The 21,531-nt window shown below is 53.3% G+C and overlaps 1 protein-coding gene across 1 annotated transcript in view; it reads right to left on the bottom strand.

The window, feature by feature from the left end:
* PODXL (podocalyxin like) overlaps nt 1-21,531 on the bottom strand; it is an 83,959-nt gene that overhangs the window by 10,772 nt on the left and 51,656 nt on the right. Inside the window, exons 3-5 of the mRNA XM_026648609.2 lie at nt 19,523-19,779; nt 17,191-17,262; nt 64-211 (exon numbers count right to left, since the gene is read on the bottom strand). Coding sequence (XP_026504394.1) covers nt 64-211; nt 17,191-17,262; nt 19,523-19,779 — 477 coding nt within the window. The remainder of the gene's footprint in view (nt 1-63; nt 212-17,190; nt 17,263-19,522; nt 19,780-21,531) is intronic.

The raw sequence follows: 21,531 nt of genomic DNA, 5'->3' as shown, positions 1-21,531 counted from the left end.
AGCAGTGAGACGCCCCCGCCCCCTCCCCTCCTGCAAAGCCCTTGGGTAGTGAGCAGGCCTCACTTTGCACAGAAACACCGAGCACAGCAATCCTGTTGGGGGGGTTCCCAGTGGCGGTCAGGTGCACGGTGCAGATGTCTCGGCTCCGGTTGAACGTGGCCTTCACGGCTTTGCAGAGCATGTTGTGCAGGGAGGGATCCACAGGGCTGCCCTGCAGGGACAGAAAGCGCACATCAGCTAAGCCGGCAGAGACAGCTTCCAACCAACCTTCTGGTCCCCAGGTCCACCCAGCACTGTAGTGCAATGAGCGTGACGGTTCTCAGCCCTGGTCTGGGGGGAGAGGGCAGGTGTCTACATCACAGCACCACACCAGCACTGGGCACGAACTGGTCCCTTTGTGGGTGGCCTCAGCGGAGTGTGAACAACCCTCTTGTCCCAAGAGGTGGTACCTCCAGGTCAGAGATGGAGGCAGTGCTACCGTGACCAGACGCCTTTGAAATGGAGGCCAGGCCAGATTTAATTTATCGCTCTATGGTACTTATACACCTCCCCACCCCCATCACTGTAGTACCTGAGCATCTCCCAGTCCTTAATGCTGTTATCCTCCCCCGCGTTGAGATTTTAGCCTCACAACATGGATGGGAACGAGGCACAGAGAGGCTAAGCGACTTGTCCAAGGTCTGCGGGCCAGCAAGGAATGACCCCAAGTCTCCCACACCCCATGCTAGAGCCCTAACCACTGGGCCAGCTTCCGCTGCATTAAAAGAATACGGTCGGGGGCTTGCTTTTGAGACGCTAAAATAACAGCAACAGTTTCCTGCCTGGGGAATCCTGCGGATGGTCTCGCCACCAATAAGGTGTTTGTGACACAGCAACCCCTTGGCAAAGAGTGCCCTGTTCTTTGCAACCACTTCTCCCCTCAGAACTGAGAAACTCACTACACCAAACGGTCTCACAGGGTATTTACCCATAAAGAGATGCTCCTAACGGGTCTGGATTCGTAATCAGGGGGAGCTGTACGTACGCTAGTTAATAAGGTATTGCTATTGAACGTATGCTTTATGGACTTGGCGTAAAAGTTAGTCACCTGAGGATAATGTATCTGGGCAGAAGGCAGGTGTCACCCAGCCCTGCTCAGCCAGCAAGGTATTTGTTGACCCCCTCCCGCTCCATCCCAAGATGGTCAATGGAAAACCCCCAGAGTCAGCTGCAAACAATTGAAACCACTTGGAGGTAAAAAGAAGCATTATAGCAGGCAGTTGATGGCCCTGGCTGGGAATAAAGACAAAAGACTAATTCAGTGTATGGAGGGGGAGGGGAACCTACTTTATTAACTAGGAAAGGGTGTAGCCCCAAGTCTGGGTTGTTATGATTTTGTTTTGTATTGTAGACATGTTTCCACCCCTCTCGTTGTTTCTCGCTGACTCTCGGTTCTTTCTTAAATAAACCGTCTTTTACTTCATGGCACGTGCTGCGGGGTTTACGGGAACGGGGATTTAGGGGCAAACTGGGGCCCGCGGCTCCTTTGGGCGGCACAGCATCTGGGATCTCTGCGACCCGCCAGGGCTGGATAACGCAGGAGAACGATTCGCAGGGACTCAGGAACTGGGACATCCCTACTGCCAAGGAGAAGCCAGTGCTTGCAGAGGCCAGAGAGGGCTTGCTAAGCTGGTGGTGGCAGCGATCCCCTGCACGTTTTGCTGAGACGCCCGCCCGTGGCAGGCAGGGGGTAACAAGGCGGCTCGCAGGCCCAGGTGCCCCAAGAGGCATCACAGGGTTGCCTCCCTTTCTAGCCCCCCACCTCCACCTCCATCTCCAGCTTCTGCAAAGCAGGCAATGACCCACATTGGCTACTTCCCTCCCCATGTAAACATGGGACCAGTCTCCCTCCGGTCTCGCCTAATAACCCCAGAGGAGACTGAGCGCTGACAGGCACCACCCCACCGGCTCGTTGAGCAGCAGTGGGCTTCCTGCCCGGGGCTTTTTCTCTGCTGAGCCCAGATGCCCCAGCTGCTCAGGCTGCACACATGGGGCCCATGAGCGTCCCCCCTGGCCGCAGCCTCCGCAGCCTCCCCTCTTCATCCGCCTTGTGCCTCAGCCCCCAAGGCCAGGAAGAGTTTCGAAGTAGTTTCTTTATCACAAGCCAAATTCAGTTGGCCAGAGTTCTTCGCCAGGGCACGGCCGGCCTTATCTGAGGGCTGCAGCTTTTGGAGTTACAGAAATAGCAACTCCCCGGAGGGCTGCGGGGAGCCAGATCATGCTTGTACGTCCCTGGCCGCGGCTTCAAACGAGCTGGGCTGTGCCATTACCGAGACGGGAGCCAGGGGATAGGATGGGGCAGGGTCAACAGGGCCCTGCGAGAGAGCAGGCCCGACAGATGTTGTATGAAGAGCCCCAAGCCCCAGAGGCGAGCAGGGCCCCGGTCAGCTCCCATCCCACAGGGATTTGTGAGCAAATGGCTGGACTTGTGACACTGAGCATGTGCAGTGCAGGTGCCCGGTACTGAGCTGTGCCATGCCGGCCAGACGTCCCCCCGCCCCCCCCAGTCCCAGGCGAATGAACAGCCAAGCAAAGAGCCAGCCCCGCCAGCGAGCCTGCTCCGGCCTGTCACTGGCAACGTACTCTGGTTACCACCACCCTCCCTCTGCCTTGTGAGGGGGGCTGCCCTGCATCCCAGGGTTATAACCCACGGCGCCGTCAGCCCCCATGGAAACCCCAGCAGAGACCGTCCCCTTTGGAGAGGCCTAGCTGAGACTGTGCCAGACAGTGCGGCAGCAACAGGGCGGGACGTGGCGGGGGGACTTCTGAGCTGGGGCGCAGCACGTGGAGAGTGTTAGGAATGCCAGCGAGCCTGGCCTGGAATGGTGCCGGGCAGGGCTGGGGAGCAGAGCCCGGGGGAGAAGGGGGCGCCCAGGAGCTCCCGGAACGGTGCAGGGCAGGGGGGCAGAGCCCAGGGGAGAAGGGGGCACCCGGGAGCTCCCAAAACGGTGCAGGGGGGAGCTCAGTCGGGGGGCAGAGCCCGAGGGAGAAGGGGGTGCCCGGGAGCTCCCGGAACGGTGCAGGGGGGACTGAGCCGGGGGGCAGAGCCCAGAAGAGAAGGGGGCGCCCGGGAGCTCCCAGAACGGTGCAGGGGGGACTGAGCTGGGGGGCAGAGCCCAGGGGAGGAGGGGGCGCCTGGGAGCACCCGGAACGGTGCGGTGGGGGGCTGAGGTGGGGAGTGGATCACAAACACTGGTTTGGCAGCTGTGTGCTGTGACTGCGGTTCAGTTCACTAAGCCCCATCATCTGTCTGTTACTTCCTGCTCCCCCGTCTGTCTGTCTCCAGCCACTGCCTGACCTTACGCTCCCACCGTAGCTCTCTGGGGTAGGGACCGTCCCTCTGTTCTTTGCACACACAGCGCCCAGCACAACGGGGCCCTGCCATCTAGGTGCTACCACAAAACACACCCTACTAGGGCAGTCGGGGAAGCAGATGAGCTCCTGTGATGCTGCTGGGGACTGGAGCACAGGGGACAGTGAGGTGGGAAGGGGGCAGCCAGTGTGAGCCCAGAAGAGCCGAGCTCCCTAACCCCTCACTTCTTAGTGAATTCCCTTTAGCCGTCTCACTCGGCCTCCCTTTAACTCCTGGGCTAGAAGGAGCCGGGCCTAGCCACACAGCAGTAGCCCAGGAGCTGATGCTTCCTTTCCCTGAGTCCTCAGCCCGCTCCCGTGGAGAGGCGAGCCCAGTCTCTCTGCTAAGCCCCTGGGCTCGCAGCCACCAAGAGCACAGTTGCTTTATTCCTGTCCTCTGCACCCCTGACCTCCCAAGGAACAACCTCGCCCCTCCTTGTCTAAATATTTGCGAAGCGGCTGAGGAGGCGCCCGTGGCAGTGACAGGATGCACATGCTCCGGAGGAAGGAACGTTCCCCAGCCGCCTGCGTGAGGGAGTTGGCCTGCATTGTTAGCCCCCCAGCGGGGACGAGGGCCCTTGGCCTCAGCTCCATGAGACTCCAGGTGCTGCCCTTCTCCTGCCCTTTCGCTCTTCAATCGCACAGCGAGCTCCTCCTCCCACTTTTCTCTGACCCAGCCAGCCCTGCCCACTGGTCGAAGCAGGGCCCTAGCAGCTATTGTTCCTGGGCACACTCCTGGGGGGCCAGGCGCAGCACACGCAGGAGGGCCGGGCACCCTGTCCTGAGCGCTGACAACGCAAAGACAAGGCGCAAGCAGTGAGCGGAACCAGCAAAGCGGAGGCAGGGCGCTCGGGAGGTCCCCACATTGGCTAACGACACGCACAGTGGGACGCGGATAATCATTTAATTATCTTTTTAAATGACCCCTTTAAAAATTCCCTCTCAAACCGCAACCCTTTGTGCTCCCTTAACATCTGCCCCGCCTCACCCTGAAAAGGGCCTCGGCTTGGTATGCTAGAGTGTGTGTGTGTGTGTGTGTGGGTGGGTGGGGATGAGGGTGGGGAGACTAGCATTGGCTGCCTTCTCCCTCTCCCACCTGGCATTACTAGGGACACGGCTGCTCCAGGGCTTGGGGTGCTAGCCTGGGACTTAGGAGTTCTGGCTCCAAGTCCCTGTTTGACTGCAGCTTTCTGTGGGCCCTTGGGCGAGTGGCTCAGGGGAAGGTTTTCCAAAGACACCTGTTAGGCACCTAACACCGTAGGACCAGGCAGCTCATTGCCACTGGCGCTTTTGGAAACCTTCTCCCCTTAGGGGCAGTGTGCCTCCGCTCCCCGGCTCCTAGCGCTGCCCTAGCGCCCAGGCACGTTGTGAGGGGAAATCCACTACAGGCCGTGAGGCGCTCAGCTACCCAGGGGAGGGGGTTCAGATAAGAACTTGAAGTAGAGTAGGTGGCACTGACTTGCTTGTATCCGACTCTCTACGTGGCAATGAGGTCACTGTAATCAGTGGGGCCTGCTCCATCCCTGGGGGGACCCTGTGACTGTTAGAGGAGATCTGTGAGTATCAGCCTGCTGGATGCTGGCTCCCAGCTCCCAAGGGGAACTGAATCCTTTCAGGCTCTATGTTCGAAGGGATCTTTCCCATCCCTCCTGTCCGTGACCTGGCGTGTTCAGCTGAACATGCTGAGGAAATCAGTACTGCGCCGAGATCTGCTTTCTCAGACACCTTGTGAGCTGAGTACTGCCCCATGCAGTCCCCTGGCAATGGGACAAAGGAAATCAAGGTCCCCTCCTGCTGAGGGACAGACAGCAAAGAGGACGCCAGCGTGAGGACAGGCAGAGCCGTGCCTGCCTCGGGCACCTCCTGCTGTGGGATCTCACAGGTCTTAGGCAGGCTCAGAGCATGCCGACAGGATGGAGCCCTGCTGGTGAGCTAGGCGTTCCCCCACCTAGTTTGAGATTCTCACTTTGGGGCCTCTGGGGGGTTTGGCTTGAGCGAGGGCTCTGAGCAGCTCCTTGGCTGTGGGGCAGGGGCAGGGCTCGGGCGGCTTTGTGAAAGCCGACTGGCAGAGATGTAGGTGCACATAGGGATTTAGGAGCCTGCAGGGTTAGATGGCAGCGAGGCGGCAGTTTTGAAAATGTCAGCGGTGTTTAAAAAGTGGCCGCAGGCACCTACCTAGTGGCCATAGGCACGCACATGCTGCTGAGGAGCTGGGCCGAAGTGGCTTGCCCCAGGTCACGCGGGCAACTTGTAGCAGAGCTGGGAACCGAACCCACTCTCTAGGCTTGGTCTCTCCCCGCCCTGGCTGCTACGAATGAGCCTGCAGAGCCATTGCTGGCTGGGACGGAGCAGCAAGCGCAGCCGCGCTAACGTCCGTGTTGCCAACTCTTACGATTTTTTCGGGAATGACGGGATTTTGGTTGGGGCCGGAGCCGGGCTTCCGCTGATGCGAGAAGCTCCCGTCCTCTAGTGACCCATCAGAGCTGCTGCAGAAAGAGCTCTCTCCCCTTCCCCAGGACAACGGGCAACCCCAAGGGAGGAGGGAGCTAAAGACCCCAGCAGCTCAGCTCCTCTCCTTCCTCCTGTGAGCAACCAGGACAGGACGGTGCCTCTGCTCCTCCCCTTCCCTGCAGCAGCTCCCTCGGGCGGGGTGAAGAGTCCCAGGAAGCACCCAGCCTGGAAGGAGGAGAGGGGGCCCCACTGGAGCCCCCCAGGCCTGGGAGAGGGGGTGAAGAGCTACAGGAGGAGCAGAGGGGGCTGGGTGGGATGAACTGATGGGGTGAGGGCTGGGGGCAGAACTGATGGGGTAAAGTAGGATGGGACAGGACTGATTTGGAGGTCAGGGGCAGAATTCATTGCAGGGCAGGGGATGGGGAGATGTTGCGGTGAGAGTTCCTGCAGTGGGGGGGCAAATCCCCTTACCCAGTCCATTTGGGAGAGTGAGCGGCCCTAGATGTCTCTCAGACCCACGCTGGGGCTGGGCAAGGGGAGTTCACAAATCAAAAGACAGATCAAAAAACCACAATACCGTCTTTTAAAAAAAATCTCATGATATTGTGGGCTGCCCTCCTGCCTTGTTGGGGTTTGATCTCTTGAAGTTCCCAGTACTGCAACATTCCCAGAGGCCTGTCAACACGATGCTGAATGCCGCAGAAATCGGTCTCCCTAGCAGCTGGCTAATTCTGCAGCACTTAGTGGGCCTTTTCGAGAGTCATGAAGCAAAAGGCTTTAGAAACAATGTGACTTAGCACTGATGAAGGGCGCTGGCCTATTTAAACCCTGCGTGGGACTCACCAAAGCAATGGAAGGCCTGGCCCCCTCAGGTGAAGAGGGGGCCCACAGAATCCAGAACTGAACTGAAAATGGAGGGTAAAGAATGAGAAACAGGGACAGGGTGCAGCTCACAGGTCAAACCGAGGGACCCAGAGGGCCACACAGAGTCCACTGCTCCCACATGGAGTCAATGCAGTCGGCTGATGCCATCCAAGGAACTCTGCAAAGACGAGGGACTGGCAAACAGGCCTCAAGTCACAGGAACACGACTTCCCTGTCCTGCTTTGATGTGTGGCCGATCTGGCCAATGCCAGGCGTCTGACAAGAAAGCCTCAGGACTTTGTGGGGGCATGGATGGGTCAGCCCAGGAGACCAAAGGGCTCTGGTCATCTGCAAGTGTCATTTAATCACTCTGCTCTAACGTGCCCTGGAATGGCTGCCGGGATGGGCAAGAGGATGGTCCTACCTCCATGGCCCATTTGGTCATTGCTGCCTCTCCAATGACTGCCGGTGGCTATGGATGCCTCTCCACTAGAAACCCCCAGGCTCACCACCTACAGGCTCCCAAAGAGCCATGGGACAACTTTCAGTCCCTCCTGATGTGCACTGGGGTGGGTCTGCTGCCCTCGGAGGCGAACATCTCTAGTCCTCATTCCCAGCCTCTTGAACCTGCTGGTCCCCCATGGTTTCCATCTGCTCCAATACCTCCCTGCCCCTCGGCGTATTTTACATTCTTTGGCTGGAGTTGACAGGGCCTGACGGGCTGAGCTAATCTGGTTCCCACACTGGCGGGAATCTAAAACTAACATCCCCAAATGAGGTAACAGCCCTTGAATCAACAAACCGCCCTAAACAGATGGACAGGGAGAGAGAACAGAGATTTCCCCCGGCCGCCACTCTCCAGCTCAGGGAAGTACCTCAGCTCGGCCCTGAGCACGGCTGACGTGGGAAAATCCAGGCTTCAAGGCAGGGTTTATAGCAGAGCAAGCTCGGCCTGCGCCTGCCCCAGTCGGAGGTCTGCTTTCCCATGTCAGTCGCTGTGGGGGCGAAGCCGCTAGGCTGCGACGCTGCGCAGATCTCCAGGAAGTAAAGGCCTGTCCTCCCAGCCCGAATCCTTTCCTTTTCTGGTGGTGAGGGAAACAAGTTGTCACGGGCCCTTTAAACAATAAATCAAATCAATGAGATGAATGATATGGTGTGTCTGAGAGGCCCGGCAACAGGTTTCCCTGCCTAGGGAAACCAGCCCTGCTCTGGCGACATTATACTGAGCAAGGGGCTTCCCCTTTAAAAATTCTTCTTGCTTCAAAGTGGCTGTGAGACAGAGTGTGAGGTGAACCCAGCAGACTGAACCTGGTGATTAGGGGAGAGGCATGGGACTGGGTCTCAGGGGACCCAGAGACTCCAAAAGCCTTTTACCAATGTTAATTGTGCCTCACGATGACTCTATGGAGGTAGGAAAAGTAGACAGTAAGGCCCACTTTACTAGCTACTGAAATGCAGCCAGCTCTGGGGTGGCGGGCGGCAGCGCTTTAACTGAACACTGCAATGCTACCGCATAAAAACAGCAGAATACTCTATCCAGCTGGAACTATGTTCTGCCTCTCTAAATCCCTTGTGCAGTCACGAAAATTGGAATTGGGACTCCAGAGTTGAGACCCTCACCAAAACCACCACCACCTCTTAAATAGTCACAAGGGGATGGAACCACGTCTCATCTGCAAGACAGCCCCGGCTGCAGCCCAGCACCTAGCTGCATGGTGGGGCAATGGTTTAGCTCTCACTTAAAGGGAAGAGTGCTACCTACTGAATCAACAGCACTGCCTCCAGGTCTCCCACCCAAGTACTGACCCAGTGCCACACTGCTGAGCGTGGGAGACCTACCAGGATCACATCACAGAGCAGTTTTGCTGCTCATTACTGGCCTCAAAGGGGAGGTCTTGTGAGGCTTAATTGACTGACCTCTCTCAGCTCTTTGAGATCCTTCGCTGTAAGATGACGCTGAAGTGCAGATACCACCAGGACTGTCTTGGCTTCTCCCCAGCCTAGAAGAGCACACTAAAAGGCCCCGAATACTGTCATGACTGCCTCAGTATCATCATGCGGGGATGTTGCAATGGCATTTGCCTCACGACACGGTGAGCCAATGAGCTTCCCAAGCTGAAGTTAATAAAAACACATTTACACTCTACAATGACACAGGATGGTCGGGCTTGCAACCATCTCAATAGAGCGTGAGTTGGCCCAAACTGTGGACCTTCAGGAAGCAGTTCAAATCTTTGCAACCAAGAAGGCACGAAAAGCACCACTTTGATTATTCAAACAGATAAAAATGCCAGTGTTTACTATGCAGACAAGAAAAGTAACATTTGCTGTTCAGGCGTTTGAAAGTTGTGTCACTTAACATTTTTGAACAAGGCATTTGAAGTTGTTAGTTCTCCTTTATTGGGGTAGGTAGCAGAGCAGTATCATGAGAGGAGTAGAACAGGAAGAAGGCAGAATTGAGACCTTTCAAAGTTTTGGCCCAAGCGAGGGGGCATGGTGGCGTCATTTGAGCTCCCCGCCTCAGGTGCCAAAATATTGTGGGCCGGCCCTGTGGTGAACTCTGCTCCGCCAGCCTGCGCGGAAAACGCAGAGTGTTCTGCTAGCCTGCAGGCTGGAGGTGTCTATAGCACAGGAAACACATCTGCACCATATGGGTGGGGCTCAGAGACTCTCAAAGCACTCTGCAGACAGGCACAGAGAGCTACAAGCAACTTGCCCACAATTCATGCACCAGAGGCAAGCTGAGAACCTAAGAGTCCCGGTTTCTAGTCTCCTGCACTAGCCTCCGTGTCTGTCCTGTGGTGGCAGAGTTCACTTTAAACTGAGATGCTCTAGTCTATTATCTGTAGGTTCACCGTAGGATCTGCCACCTTCCAATCGTGCGTTAAGCAACATGGTGAATATCTGTTATTTGGGGTTTGTTCTCGTTCCTCTTTGCCCCAGGGGGAGAGCTGTGTGTGCAATGGAGTGGCTTGTTTTGGTAGGGTTTTATTTTGAGGGTGGGGTTTTTTGTAATGTACATGGCCGCTCTGTGTTTATATTAGAGGAGGCTGAGCTGAGAAGTTCCCCTTGCACCTGAAGTGGAAGCTGATGAGGTTACTTCTTGGGGGAGTTCATTCCATAGTCCCAATCCGGCCCCTGAGAAAGCTGAATGGGTAGGAAAATAGCTTCAGTGTGAAGTTCCTCTGCCAACTTCTGTGCACTCTTCAGAACGTTTTGAAATCCCTCATCTGACCGGTAAGACTGTAGGTATGACTTTGCTTTGTCCAGTTGTTCCATTGCTCCAGATATATCAAGGTCAACACCTTGGAGTCTCTTGCTTACAACATTTATTTCAAACAGTATGTCATGCCACAACACTAAGCCACACAGAAATTTGAAGTTATGTATGTTTCTCGTGATTCCATTTCCCCCTGCCACTGTTCTCCCACGAACAGTTCCTGTCATAGCATTATCCTCCATAATGGCAACTATGGCAACATCTATCTTCCCAATTTGGTTTTTGATAGCTGTTTGATAGGCTCCACAATTTTAAGGAAGTTTCCATTGTTTGGTGCATACAGCTGATCTGAAGTGCCACGCAGTGCTAGGTTTTGGGTAGCAAGCATTCTCACAAAGGCAATGAGCCTTTTCAGAACATTTTGCCAGTAAAGAGACTCTGATGCAATCTTCTCTTGATGCTGATCATCTATGGTGGCCTTTAACCTTAGTCTCATCTCAAGCTCTTTCCACCTATGGAATGCTCTCTGGCAATTTGCTGCCTTCTCACGGCATGCCAGATTTTTCCAATGTGGCTGGAACATTAGACCGGAAGAGTTTGCAACAAAAACAGAATGCAGCATTCTGGGTTTTTGAGTACATAAGCCATGGCCTCTCCACTTTGTCACCATTGGGGATTTCACGCCAGTAATGTGTTGGATGGAAACTTCTATTTTCATTGTCTTTGGGGAACATGAAGTTTTTCACTTGCTGTGGCCCATGCATTACAAGGAAGTCCCTCAGGCTACTGCTCAAGTAGGTCCACAGTCCTGGATCATCTAGACTTAAGGAACTAAACTCAGCAGCAGCTGTTTCTTGCGCCTCCACCACACTCTTCTCTGATCTACACTGTTCTTCAGGAATGTGCATGGTTACATCCATTTGAGATGGAGATATGGATGCTGCAGTAGCTGCCAGGTCACCTGCACTCTAACTGGAAGATCAGGCATCTCCTCACCACTTACATCCTCACTGGGGCCGGAAGGCTCACCGTGAACATTTGTGTCTATGTATCTCAGGAGAGCTCCTTCCTGCTTAGATAGAAAAGCTTCCTTTGCTTGCTTTCTTTTTCTGAATGTTGCCCCAGAGGGGCGTTTTCTTCTTTCACTCATGACTGCTGTTCTGTGCCAGCTATAGTGGCTCTCAACACTCAGTTGAAGGGGACAAATAAGTAGGACCTGAGTGAGGGAAGATATCAGCATCTTAAGGGCCTAACTGGCTCCTACTACTTCAGTTGACTGCCTGTTCTCCTCAAGTGGGTTCAGGGAAGCAGCAGGAAACAGGAAGCTCCCGGAGAAGCTGGTGTTAATGAATCCAGGCTCCTGGGGGTGCTAGAGGGGTACATAAGAGGCTCCTCCTCTCTCTCCCTGCAGCTCCTGCTGCTTTCTGTTATTCCCTCTCACCTTTTCTCCTGCCTGCCTGTTATGTCTCTTGTGCCCTCCTTCCTCCAGCACAGCACTCCACCATCTCTGTGCATCTAGAGCAGAGAGAATACATAGGCACCAGCAGCAGACACCATTTTCTACATTCTGGGTCCTAGTGGCGTCCCCCCACAGTCTGGCACCTGAGGCGGCCGCCTCAGTTCGCCTCATGGTAAGGCCAGCCCTGGTTCCCCACCACGTCCCCGGCCCGCTGTGACGTGAGGAGCTGGCCACCTTCGCTTTGCAGTCCTTGCTGAATGGGCAGTGCCAAAACTCCCAGTGAGCACGTTTGGCCAAGGCAGCTTCCCTGCAGCACTACACGGACGACCCCTTCAACGCTCACGGCACCTGCTCACACCCCCTTCCTAAGAGCCAAGTAATTCAGGGGCATAAAGCTTGATCCTGCATCACTGAACCTCGACTTCAATGGCAGCTGGGCCATAAAGAGATGGGATATAATGGAGTTTATGCAGCTGCAACCCCGGGTAAGAGAGCTCCATGTCAGAGAGCCACCATATGTGCTCTTACAGGGTAGGGTGGTCTTGTGATGAAAAGCTGACCGGCCGTCAGAATATCTTCTCTCCCTGGCTCCGCCCCAAGCTTGCGGTGCCTTCGGCACGGCACCACTCTGTGCCTTAGTTTCCCCAACCTTAAAATGAGGATATTGATCCTGACCTAATTAACAAGGGTGCGTTGAGGCAGATTTCATTCGTATTTATCAAGTGCTTAGAGATCCATAGATGGAAGGTTTTAGGGATGGATGAAGCACAGAGTCAATACATTTGCTCTTGTGTGGGAGCTTTCCATCTTCAAAGAACTTCATAGCCGTTCACGCAGCAAGCTGCCAACCCCGTTCTCTGATGTTATTCCCTCCTTTGAAGCTGGGGAGTCTGAGGTACAGAGAGGTGATGTGCCCCAAGTCACAGGAGAAGCCACTGATTAGACTTCGGGACTCCTTGGCTCCTAACCCTGTGCCCACATCACAAGGCCATGCCGTTTGCTTAGTCAATTATTGCCTCAGCAGAACAGACTGAGGTGGGAACAGACAGAGTCCTGCACTGGGAGTCAGGCGACCTGAGTTCTAGTCCCACCTCTGCTGCTACCCACCCAGGGGCAAGTCACTCTGCCCCAAATCCTCAACATATCCAGGTACCTGATTCGTTTCAACAGGAGTGCAGTACCTAAATATCTTTATGTGATACTGTTTTCCTCTTCCACCCTTTGTCTGGCTTGCCTAGTTAAATCACAAACTCTTTTGAGCAGGGCCTGTCTCTCACTATGTGCATGTACAGCACCTAGCACGCTGGAACCCCGATCTGGGTTGGGGCCTGTAATCATGGAACAATCATTGACTCAATCACGGAACAAAACAGTCCTCTTTGGTAGCTCTCGGTGTGCTGCTTTCCCTTGTGTTACGAAGTGCATGAGATTCTTTCACCTGACTGTCAAGGTTTGGCTAGAAACTTGTTTACCAGATCGTCAGAAGGGGGAAGCAGATGCGGCAGGTTCTCAGTTATCTGCTTAGCTTGGGAGACATACAAATTGTTCTGATTTTCAGGAGTTCCTATCATGGGGAGTGAAAGGTACCTGAGCGGGAGGCATTCTAGGAGCTGGTGAGGCAGGGACCTTCGAATGCTGGTGGGATGCATAATCAAGTTCTTACTGCAGCTGCTTAAATATTTAATTAGCATGTTGTGTTAACAACATTTCAGATAATTATGTCTCTAAGAAACTGGAGTTGCAGACTTCCTGACGAGCCTGCCAGAAGGTGCGAAAGTGCAGCTCCCATAAGCACACCGGAGACGTGGACGAGGCTAACCTATGATGTTCACATGCCGACTACCCTACTCGGAAAATGAGCCGGAGGGGAGGGCGGGGGAGTGGAACTTAACCAGGGTCATTTCAGCACAAAGGGGCATTTCTCGGTTTTATTTTTAAAAATGTAAACAAAACCCATGGTTGGTTTGGAGTGGTGCCACCAGCATGAGCCCTGGCAGTGTAGAGACAGACACCACCATCAGGAGAGGACTGAGCACACGACCTTCAGAACGAAGCACAAGTCCCTGCCGCTAACCTCCTTTAGCTGTGAGTAGCAGGCTGTTACAGTCACGCTCACACACACTAAGCTAGTGTAGTACACTATCCGTTCTCTGCACACACACCCCTTCTGACCATCTGAGGTCGATGGGAGTTCACGACCCATCGAGGGTGTGATTTTGTGACAAAGACGTGTATACAGACAGACACCATGGGGTCTCAGCAGGGATACAGCCCAGCACTGTCAGCACCCACAGCACAAACCCTGCCACTTAGGCGAAAGGAGGAATTTACTCCTTGAGCTGTGCGCCAGTCGCTGGGGCCTGCTGCAGGGAGAAGAGAATCCCAGGCTACAGCCAGCGTGTTAGACAAACAAGATTAAAAAAAGTGACAGCCAGTTTAGGTGCAAATTTTAGGGGTTGTAAATAAAATGCAGGAGAAACATTCTCATGAATGAATATGTACACAGGGTGGTTGAAAACTAGAGGTTATTTTTGGTGTGGATTTAAAGATCAGATTTAGAGATTTAACAGAGATCGGGACGGGACCTAATGTGGGGAACAGACTATCCCACGTCTGCCGACAGCAGAGTTCTTACAGCTTCCACTGAAGCACCTGGATCTGGCCAGCATCAGACAGGATACTGAAGCAGATGGACCTTGGTTCTGATTCAGTCTGACAAACTATGTTAAACAGCCCCCTGCAGTTTGCAAACCTGTCTCGTGCTGCTGACTGACAACATGGAAGTGAAACTAACTAGAAACACCAGCGAAACAATGTGTCTTCATCCTCCAGTGTGTCTTCATCCTCCAGTCCAAGTGAAATGTACCAGTGGGGAAAAGTAAAGAGGAACGTAGGACGAGCCAGACTGGATTAGCCCTGAGGTCCATTCAATCCAGGATCCTGTCTCTGGCAGCGGCCAGTATGAGTTGTTACAGAGGAAGGTGCAAGAAACACTAAAGTGGGCAGTTCTGGACTATCCCACCCAAAGCAGAAGTTTCCTCCTGACCTCCGCAGTGAGAGGCTGGCTTATGGCCTGAAACATATGAGTTTATCCCTTCCAGACATGCATTGTTATTTTGACATGACAGAACAAGGAGCAATGGTTTCAAGTTGCAGTGGGGAAGGTCTAGTTTGGATATTAGAAAACACTATTTCACTAGGAGGGTGGTGAAGCCCTGGAATGGGTTACCTAGGGAGGTGGTGGAATCTCCATCCTTAGAAGTTTTTAAGGCCCGGCTTGACAAAGCCCTGGCTGGGCTGATTTAGTTGGGGTTGGTCCTGCTTTGAGCAGGAGATTGGACTAGATGACCTCCTGAGGTCTCTTCCAACCCTAACCTTCTATGATTCTATGATTTTAAATCCTCTTTAACTGTGGATGCTTTATCCATATTATCCATGTTAATGCCTAATACTTTTTGGAATCCTAAGCAATTAAGTCATCAGAGGTGTTATCAGTGGCGCAGATAAAGACACAGATGGGGTTTTTAGTCTGACAGCGTCCATTTAAGGAGCTAATTTCCCCCCAATAGCGGCAAGAAAGAGAAGGGGTGACTGATGACCAGGTGGTGGCAGCAGCAAGTCATTTCCCATCTCAGATGTTGCCTATCAGGCTGCGACTTAGATGCAAGCTTGCACCAACCCCACAAGAGTGCTTTCAAGGGGCCCACTGGCCAGCCATCAAGCCATTGTATTGCTTGAGAGGCCAGAAGTGGCTCAGAGGCCCTGCTTCTCAGAAATGCGCAGGGCTGCCACTCACAGAGTCCCGGCCATTTTCAGGCTCTCGCTTATGTATGTTTTTTAAGCCTGCATGGTGGGAAAGGGGATTGACTGTACTTTCAAAACTACTTCTGAGTCCATCCCTAACATCCATCCCCAGAGCCAGGGGGTCAAGCTGGACCCGGACAGGCACATCTTCACCTCTCAAACCAAGCACTCCGCGCCCCGCACCAAACAAACACACACACACACAGGAGAGGGAGTGATAGACAGGGATTAACAGGCTGACAAACAGAAGGGGGAAGGTCTGCTTCCCTCTCGGTCCTGGCAGCTTCAGAACTGCCGTGATCTGTATGAATAACGCTGTGCACTGCACAACAGACTCTTTCATCAGAAAAAAGCAAGAGAGAGTCCTGTGGCACCTTTAAGACTAACAGTTGTATTTCATCAGAGGATCTCAACGCATTTTACAGACATTGGGGAATCGCGGCTTCCTGCATTCCAGGGAAGTTAGGGTTATTCCATTTTACAGGTAACAGACGCACAGGAAGTTTAACTGACCCCTCTGAGGCCACGCAGGGAGAGCCACGGAAAGGACCCAGAAGTCCTGACCCCCTCTGACTCGGTATTTATACTATCATGAGCCCCACCGGCGCCAGAAACTAGAGCTTTATACTGTCCTAGAGCAACTCCGAATCTGAACCGTGCTCCAAATCTGAAGCAGGCGCTCATGTTCTGTGGCGAGTCAGCTGGTCAAATAATGCTGGCTCCTCCTCATTTCCCAGGTGCTACATCATATTACAGACAGCGAGGAATAAACTAAATACTTCCCCAGATAAGCAACTGCTGTGGTAGGATGTTATGTGACAGTGAATGACAAGTGAGGGGTCCCTGAGCTGTGGTGTGGGCCACATTCAGAAAGAGTCTGAGTACTCCTGGTAGAAAAGATAAGTGCCGGGTTCTCCTTTCAACCTAAACCAGTTTTACACCTGGTAACTCCACTCACTTTAATGGAGTTACTCCTGATCTTCCCAGTGCAAGCAAGAAGAGAATGGGGACTTTTCTCTCTCCCTCTAGGTTTTTCTCAGAAATTGGCTGTTAAAATCATGTCAGAACTGAAGTGGAGGCAGAGGGAGCGAGAAGGTAATCAGAATGACATGGTTTACAGGTCCACTCTCACAACCTGCCATGGCCAGAAATGAATCTCGTCTCCTACTGGAACCCTAGTTTTCCAGAGCTGTAAGGCATGTGTGCCTAGTTCTAATTGTCTGCAAGATACAGGACTGTAACATTGTGCCCGGCCCCTTGGTCTAACAGGGCTTTTTTGACCTTAATATAGAGAGTCCCCAGATTGCAGGTCATTTGCTGTATGATGAGCAGTCATGCTACCTTCTGCTGTGGCGTTGCTAGGTCTCATAAAATAAGCAAGTCTGTCTGTGCTAGTACTTGGATGGGAGACCTTCAAAAACCAACCAACAAACCACCTCATTGCTGCGCTGAATGGTGCTGGTGAGTCAGCAGGGCCCGCTGTTCACTCAATATTAAGCGAGCACCCCAGCATGCTATCGGAGGGCAGTGCGCCCCTGGAAATATCATCTCGTAGACGAGATCTAAATCCAAGGTCCTGACCACTTCTGGGATGAAATTCTGGCCCCAATTAAGTTAATGGCAAAACTCCAATGGACTTTAACGGAGGCAGGATTTCACCCTGGTCGTTAAAGCTCCATCTGCACTTTTCCCAACCAACTTGGGTTGGTTAATGCTTGTTTTTTGACCATCTTCCTACTCTGGTAATTATAGTCTGCCTATCTTTAACTCCTGCAACAGTTTCAGCTGGATACGGTCTCTTGCCTTATTGGGTAATAGTGCAGTGTACTGTTAAGCAGTTGCCATTTTCCACCCCAGAAGTGATTGCATTTCAATAGCTGGTGAAATCATTCCTGTGCCTACAGCTTGTCAAGCACTTTGAGATCCGTGGGTTAAAAGCTGCAGGGAAGTTGCTGTTGTAGCCAAGGACAACAGGGTGTTGTATGTAAAGGAGGGTACTCACACAGTGTATAGGCTTGTTCAGGGTTAGAATGATTGCTGAGTCGTTGGACAGGTTCTGGTCCTCACAAACGATCTGAAAAAAAACAACCCAACCCACATCATTTCTGCATGGTGGAGGGATAGCTGGTCGTTGATGCAGCAGATTGATCAGAGACACAGGATTGCAAACACTCCAATCAGTTCTATAGACTGTGTTAGACAGGTCAGACTAGATGATCTAATGGTCTCTTCTGGCCTTAGAATCCATGAATATGAATCAAGAGGCAGAGATGGCAAAGGCCTGACAGGTCTCCAGGGCCCATCTCCCAACCCTTTATAGATAAGTGTCCTGAACAGTCCTGGCACTTCTAACCAGGAAACTGTTGTCTGACCTGTATTTGCTAGCGCATGTGCCAAAACGGGCTTAGGACCTAGAGCGAGGGGTCAGCGGGAGAGAGCTGGGTCTCACCAGCGTGTTCCTGCCAATAAATGGTTGGAGTCAGACACTCCGTCACGTGATTTATGGGAGTCAGCCATGATGCACGCCCACCCACCGTGAAAACAAACCTCCAAAATATTTCCCTCTCCCGGCTTCCTGTTACCACGGCCCCCTCTCCTGTGCCTGATGCAGCTCATGTCCTAGCCCCATCATCTAATTTCTGTTGTTGTTTATAGCATGCCCAATTACTAGAGCAAACAGAAACACCAGATATGGCCTCTGTCCAAAGCCATAACAATCTAATTCCTCTCCAAGTCAGTCAGGGCTGGATTCACAAAAGTACCTAGGTGCCTAAACCCCAGATTTAGAAACCTAAGTCCCAGTTTTGGCTCCACTGCAATCCTCAAAACTCCCGCTGAACCCAGGAGATGCCAAACCTCCCTCGGCATCTGTGTTTGCCTTAAAAATGGCATCCGTGCCTATGTTCCTGCCTCTGGGCCTGGGCACTGATGCCTCACTCTAGGCACCTGGACCCCTATCTCCCACTTAAACCCCAGAGCAATTCACAAACCAGGGGAAGGCAGGCGTTTGGCCGTCTACGTCATCTGTGGGGCCAACCCGAGAGGTGTGCTCAGAGATCGCCTACCAGACTGGGCCCATCAAGTGAGTTCAGCGGAGGAAGGAGAAGGAAAAGGAAGAGCTCCCACGTAACAGCTGCAACAGGAGAGATTGAGGGAGCCCCAAATCAGAGTATCTGATGGGATAGCTCAGTGATTTGAGCATTGGCCTGCTAAACCCAGGGTTGTGAGTTCAATCCTTGAGGGGGCCATTTAGGGAACTGGGGTAAAAATCTGTCTGGGGATTGGTCCTGCTTTGAGCAGGGGGTTGGATTAGATGACCTCCTGAGGTCCCTTTCAATCCTGATATTCTATGATTCTATTCTATGATCTAGTAGTTAGTGGCACTCACCTGGGATGTGGGAGTCTCCCACTCAGGCAGAGGGGGGACTTGACCCAGGGGGTCTCCCACATCCCAGAGGAGTGTTCCAACCGCTGGGCTGAGTAATGAGTGAGGTAAGACCTTCCCCTCTGCTGCCTGGCTTCTTGCAAAAAACATAGGTAGCTAACCCCACAGGTGGGACTCACAAGCGGAGCTAGGCACCTCCCTGCAGCCCAGACTTAGCTCTGACGCAGGGGTGGGGCTTAGCACACACCCCTCTGGTTGGCAGCTAGCTTAGGCGGCTCCATGCCTAGCACGCTGGCTTTTGTGAATGGCAGTCTAAGGTGCCTGTCTGTCCCCATTCATTGTATAGAGACCCTGGGCATCTACCTCCTGTGATTTTCTCAGCACCGAGTTGCTTGGTGTCACAAAGCCTAAGGACCTTTGTGACTCCAGCCCTCGCGCCCTCCATTATACTCCCCATCCCACCCCCGAAACGAGACGTCTTTCCTGAACAGCTTCCCAACAGTCGTCCTCCTTCGCCCCTCTCTCCAAATCTATACACTGGGAGGGTTTGTCCATTCCTGTCTTGCAGGCTCAAGAGGCTTTGTAGAGGCTTCCCCTGCAAGAGATCACCCTCTGACGACGACAGAGATACATAAGCAATGACACAGGCCGTAAGGAACCCCTGACCTATGCACACACTGGGTGCTGCTTCAAATGAACAAGCTGCTTTAGGAATAAAACACAAGCCTCTGCTCCTTGAGCAGAAAGAGGATCTCTATTTGCTGTCAGCAGCAGTAGTAGGGCTTGTATCTTTTCCGTGGTCCAGCCACCAGAGGGAGACCTGATCACACATATTGAACCTGGCATGTCCCAGTGCCACAAGGCTTGACAGGCTTAGGCTGCCCGAGAGGAATGAGCCTTCTCTCCTGCTGGCTCTGGGCCTGCTCACCTACACCCAGGCCCCTGTTACCTTATTTTGGGGCGGAGAATCACTGGGCTTGGATTCCCTGCTAGGAGCTGGAGCGTGGCGGCTCGGTGAAGTGCTGGCTATAATGGAGATCACAGTTCCAGAGCTTGAGGCTGGTGGCGGTGATACAACACCAGACTGCTGTGTGGTTGCAACTGCAACTTCCGTAGGTTTGGTAGCACTTTCCGTAGTTGCCACAGGTTTCACTGGCTGGTTCTGGGTGGTACGTTCCTTGTCTGTATTAACACCTAAGCTGCTTCCTAGACATCAGAACACAAACAAACAAGACATTGATAAGTTATAGTGAAGCCCCACCAACATGTGAAGAGCAGACAGGCGCCACGAGGAGCGATGAACGGTGAACTGCAAAAGGAAACTTTCGCCTAAACTTTACATGACATTTATTGGCAGCCCTACCTGTATCCTGAAGTTTTTTGCCTAGGAATTTCCTTAGTGGTGTTTATTAAAATAAAAGAAAAGGGGTGGGCAGGGTGGGGGCAGGTTAGAGAATACGGAGATGTAAAAACTTGCTGTGGATAGTTATATTTCCTTGAGATGAAACCTCACCACACCGGGGCCTGAAGGCTGCCCTGCTTTATGCCAGGCTAAAGCCACGCTCTGAGGGGATTTCCCAGGAGCCATAGACGCCGACTCCGTGGGTGCTCTGGGACTGGAGCACCCACGGGGAAAAATTGGTGGGTGCTCTGCACCCACCGGCAGCTCCCCGCCTCAGCTCACCTCCGCCGCCGCTCCACCTCCGCCTCCTCCCCCGAGCGCCCCACGGCTCCGCTTCTCCCCCTCGCTCCCAGCGCTTGCTGCTGCAAAACAGCTGTTTTGCGGCGGCAAGTGCTGGGAGGGAGAGGGGAGGAGGGGGAACACGGGGGGGAAGAGGCGGGGCTGGGGATTTGGGGAAGGAGTCCAATAGGGGCAGGGAGGGGGTGGAGACTTTTGGGAAAGGGCTGGAATGGGGGCGGGGCAGGGGCAGGAGGGGGCGGGGCAGGGGTGGAGTTGGGGTGGGGCCGGGGGGGGGTTGAGCACCCACTGGCACTGTGAAAAGTAGGCGCCTATGCCAGGGGTTGTGATGGGGGGAGGGTGCCAGCTGAATGCCCCCATAGATCCCACTTATAGAAGGATCTCGCTGATTTCTTCCAAGACAAAACTGATAAAACGCGTGACCTTCCCCGTCCCCTCAGCTCACCTCCTACAACCCTCTCCTCCTTCTCCCCTGTCACAGACACAGCAGTTTCTCATCTGTTCTCCTCCCCTAACCTCTTCACTCGCCCCAGTGGCTTCCTCCCACTTTATCTCCTGATCTCCCTCAAGTCTATTCTCATCCTCTCCCTTATGCTTCTCCTTAACCTCTCTCCTCCGACTCCTTCCAATCACAACACAAACATGCTTTGGTCTCTCCATTTTTTTAAAATAACCACCACCTCTGCCCCCACTTGCTGCTCCAACAACCCACTCCCCCCCATTTCCCTTCTCCCTTTCATCACGAAGCTCATTGAATGTGCTGTCCACAGGCGCTGTCTGGAGTTCCTCTCCTTCAGTTCCACCCCAGACCCTCACCAGTCCGGCTTCTGCCCCTTGCAATCCACTGAAATCGCTCTTGACGAAGTCTCTAATGACCTGTTCTTAGCCAAAGCTCAGAACCAGTCAGTTCTCCATTCTCACCCTCCTGGAGCGGTCAGCAGCCTTCGACACAGTCAGTCATGCTCTTCTTGAGATCTTGTCCTCCCTTGGCTTCAATGGCTCTGTTCTCTCTAATCACTCCTTAAGTGTGTCCCCCTCCGACTTTCTACAAGGGCTCTACAAGGCTCTGTCCTGGGTCCTCTTCTCTTCTCCCTCTATACCTTATCCCTGGGTACGTTCATCCGTAAACACAAATTCAACCACCGTCTCTGTGCTCTCTACCTCTCTACTCCAGACCTGTCTCCTTCTATTCAAACTCAAATCTCAGCCTGCCTTTCTGATACTTTGTGGATGTCTAGCCTTCAGCTCAAGCTCAACAT

The sequence above is a fragment of the Terrapene carolina genome, unplaced genomic scaffold (assembly GCF_002925995.2).
Source record: "Terrapene carolina triunguis isolate 2854851 unplaced genomic scaffold, T_m_triunguis-2.0 Scaffold68, whole genome shotgun sequence".
In the NCBI taxonomy this organism is placed as follows: Eukaryota; Metazoa; Chordata; order Testudines; family Emydidae; genus Terrapene; species Terrapene triunguis.
This window is presented reverse-complemented; position numbering and strand designations above follow the sequence as displayed.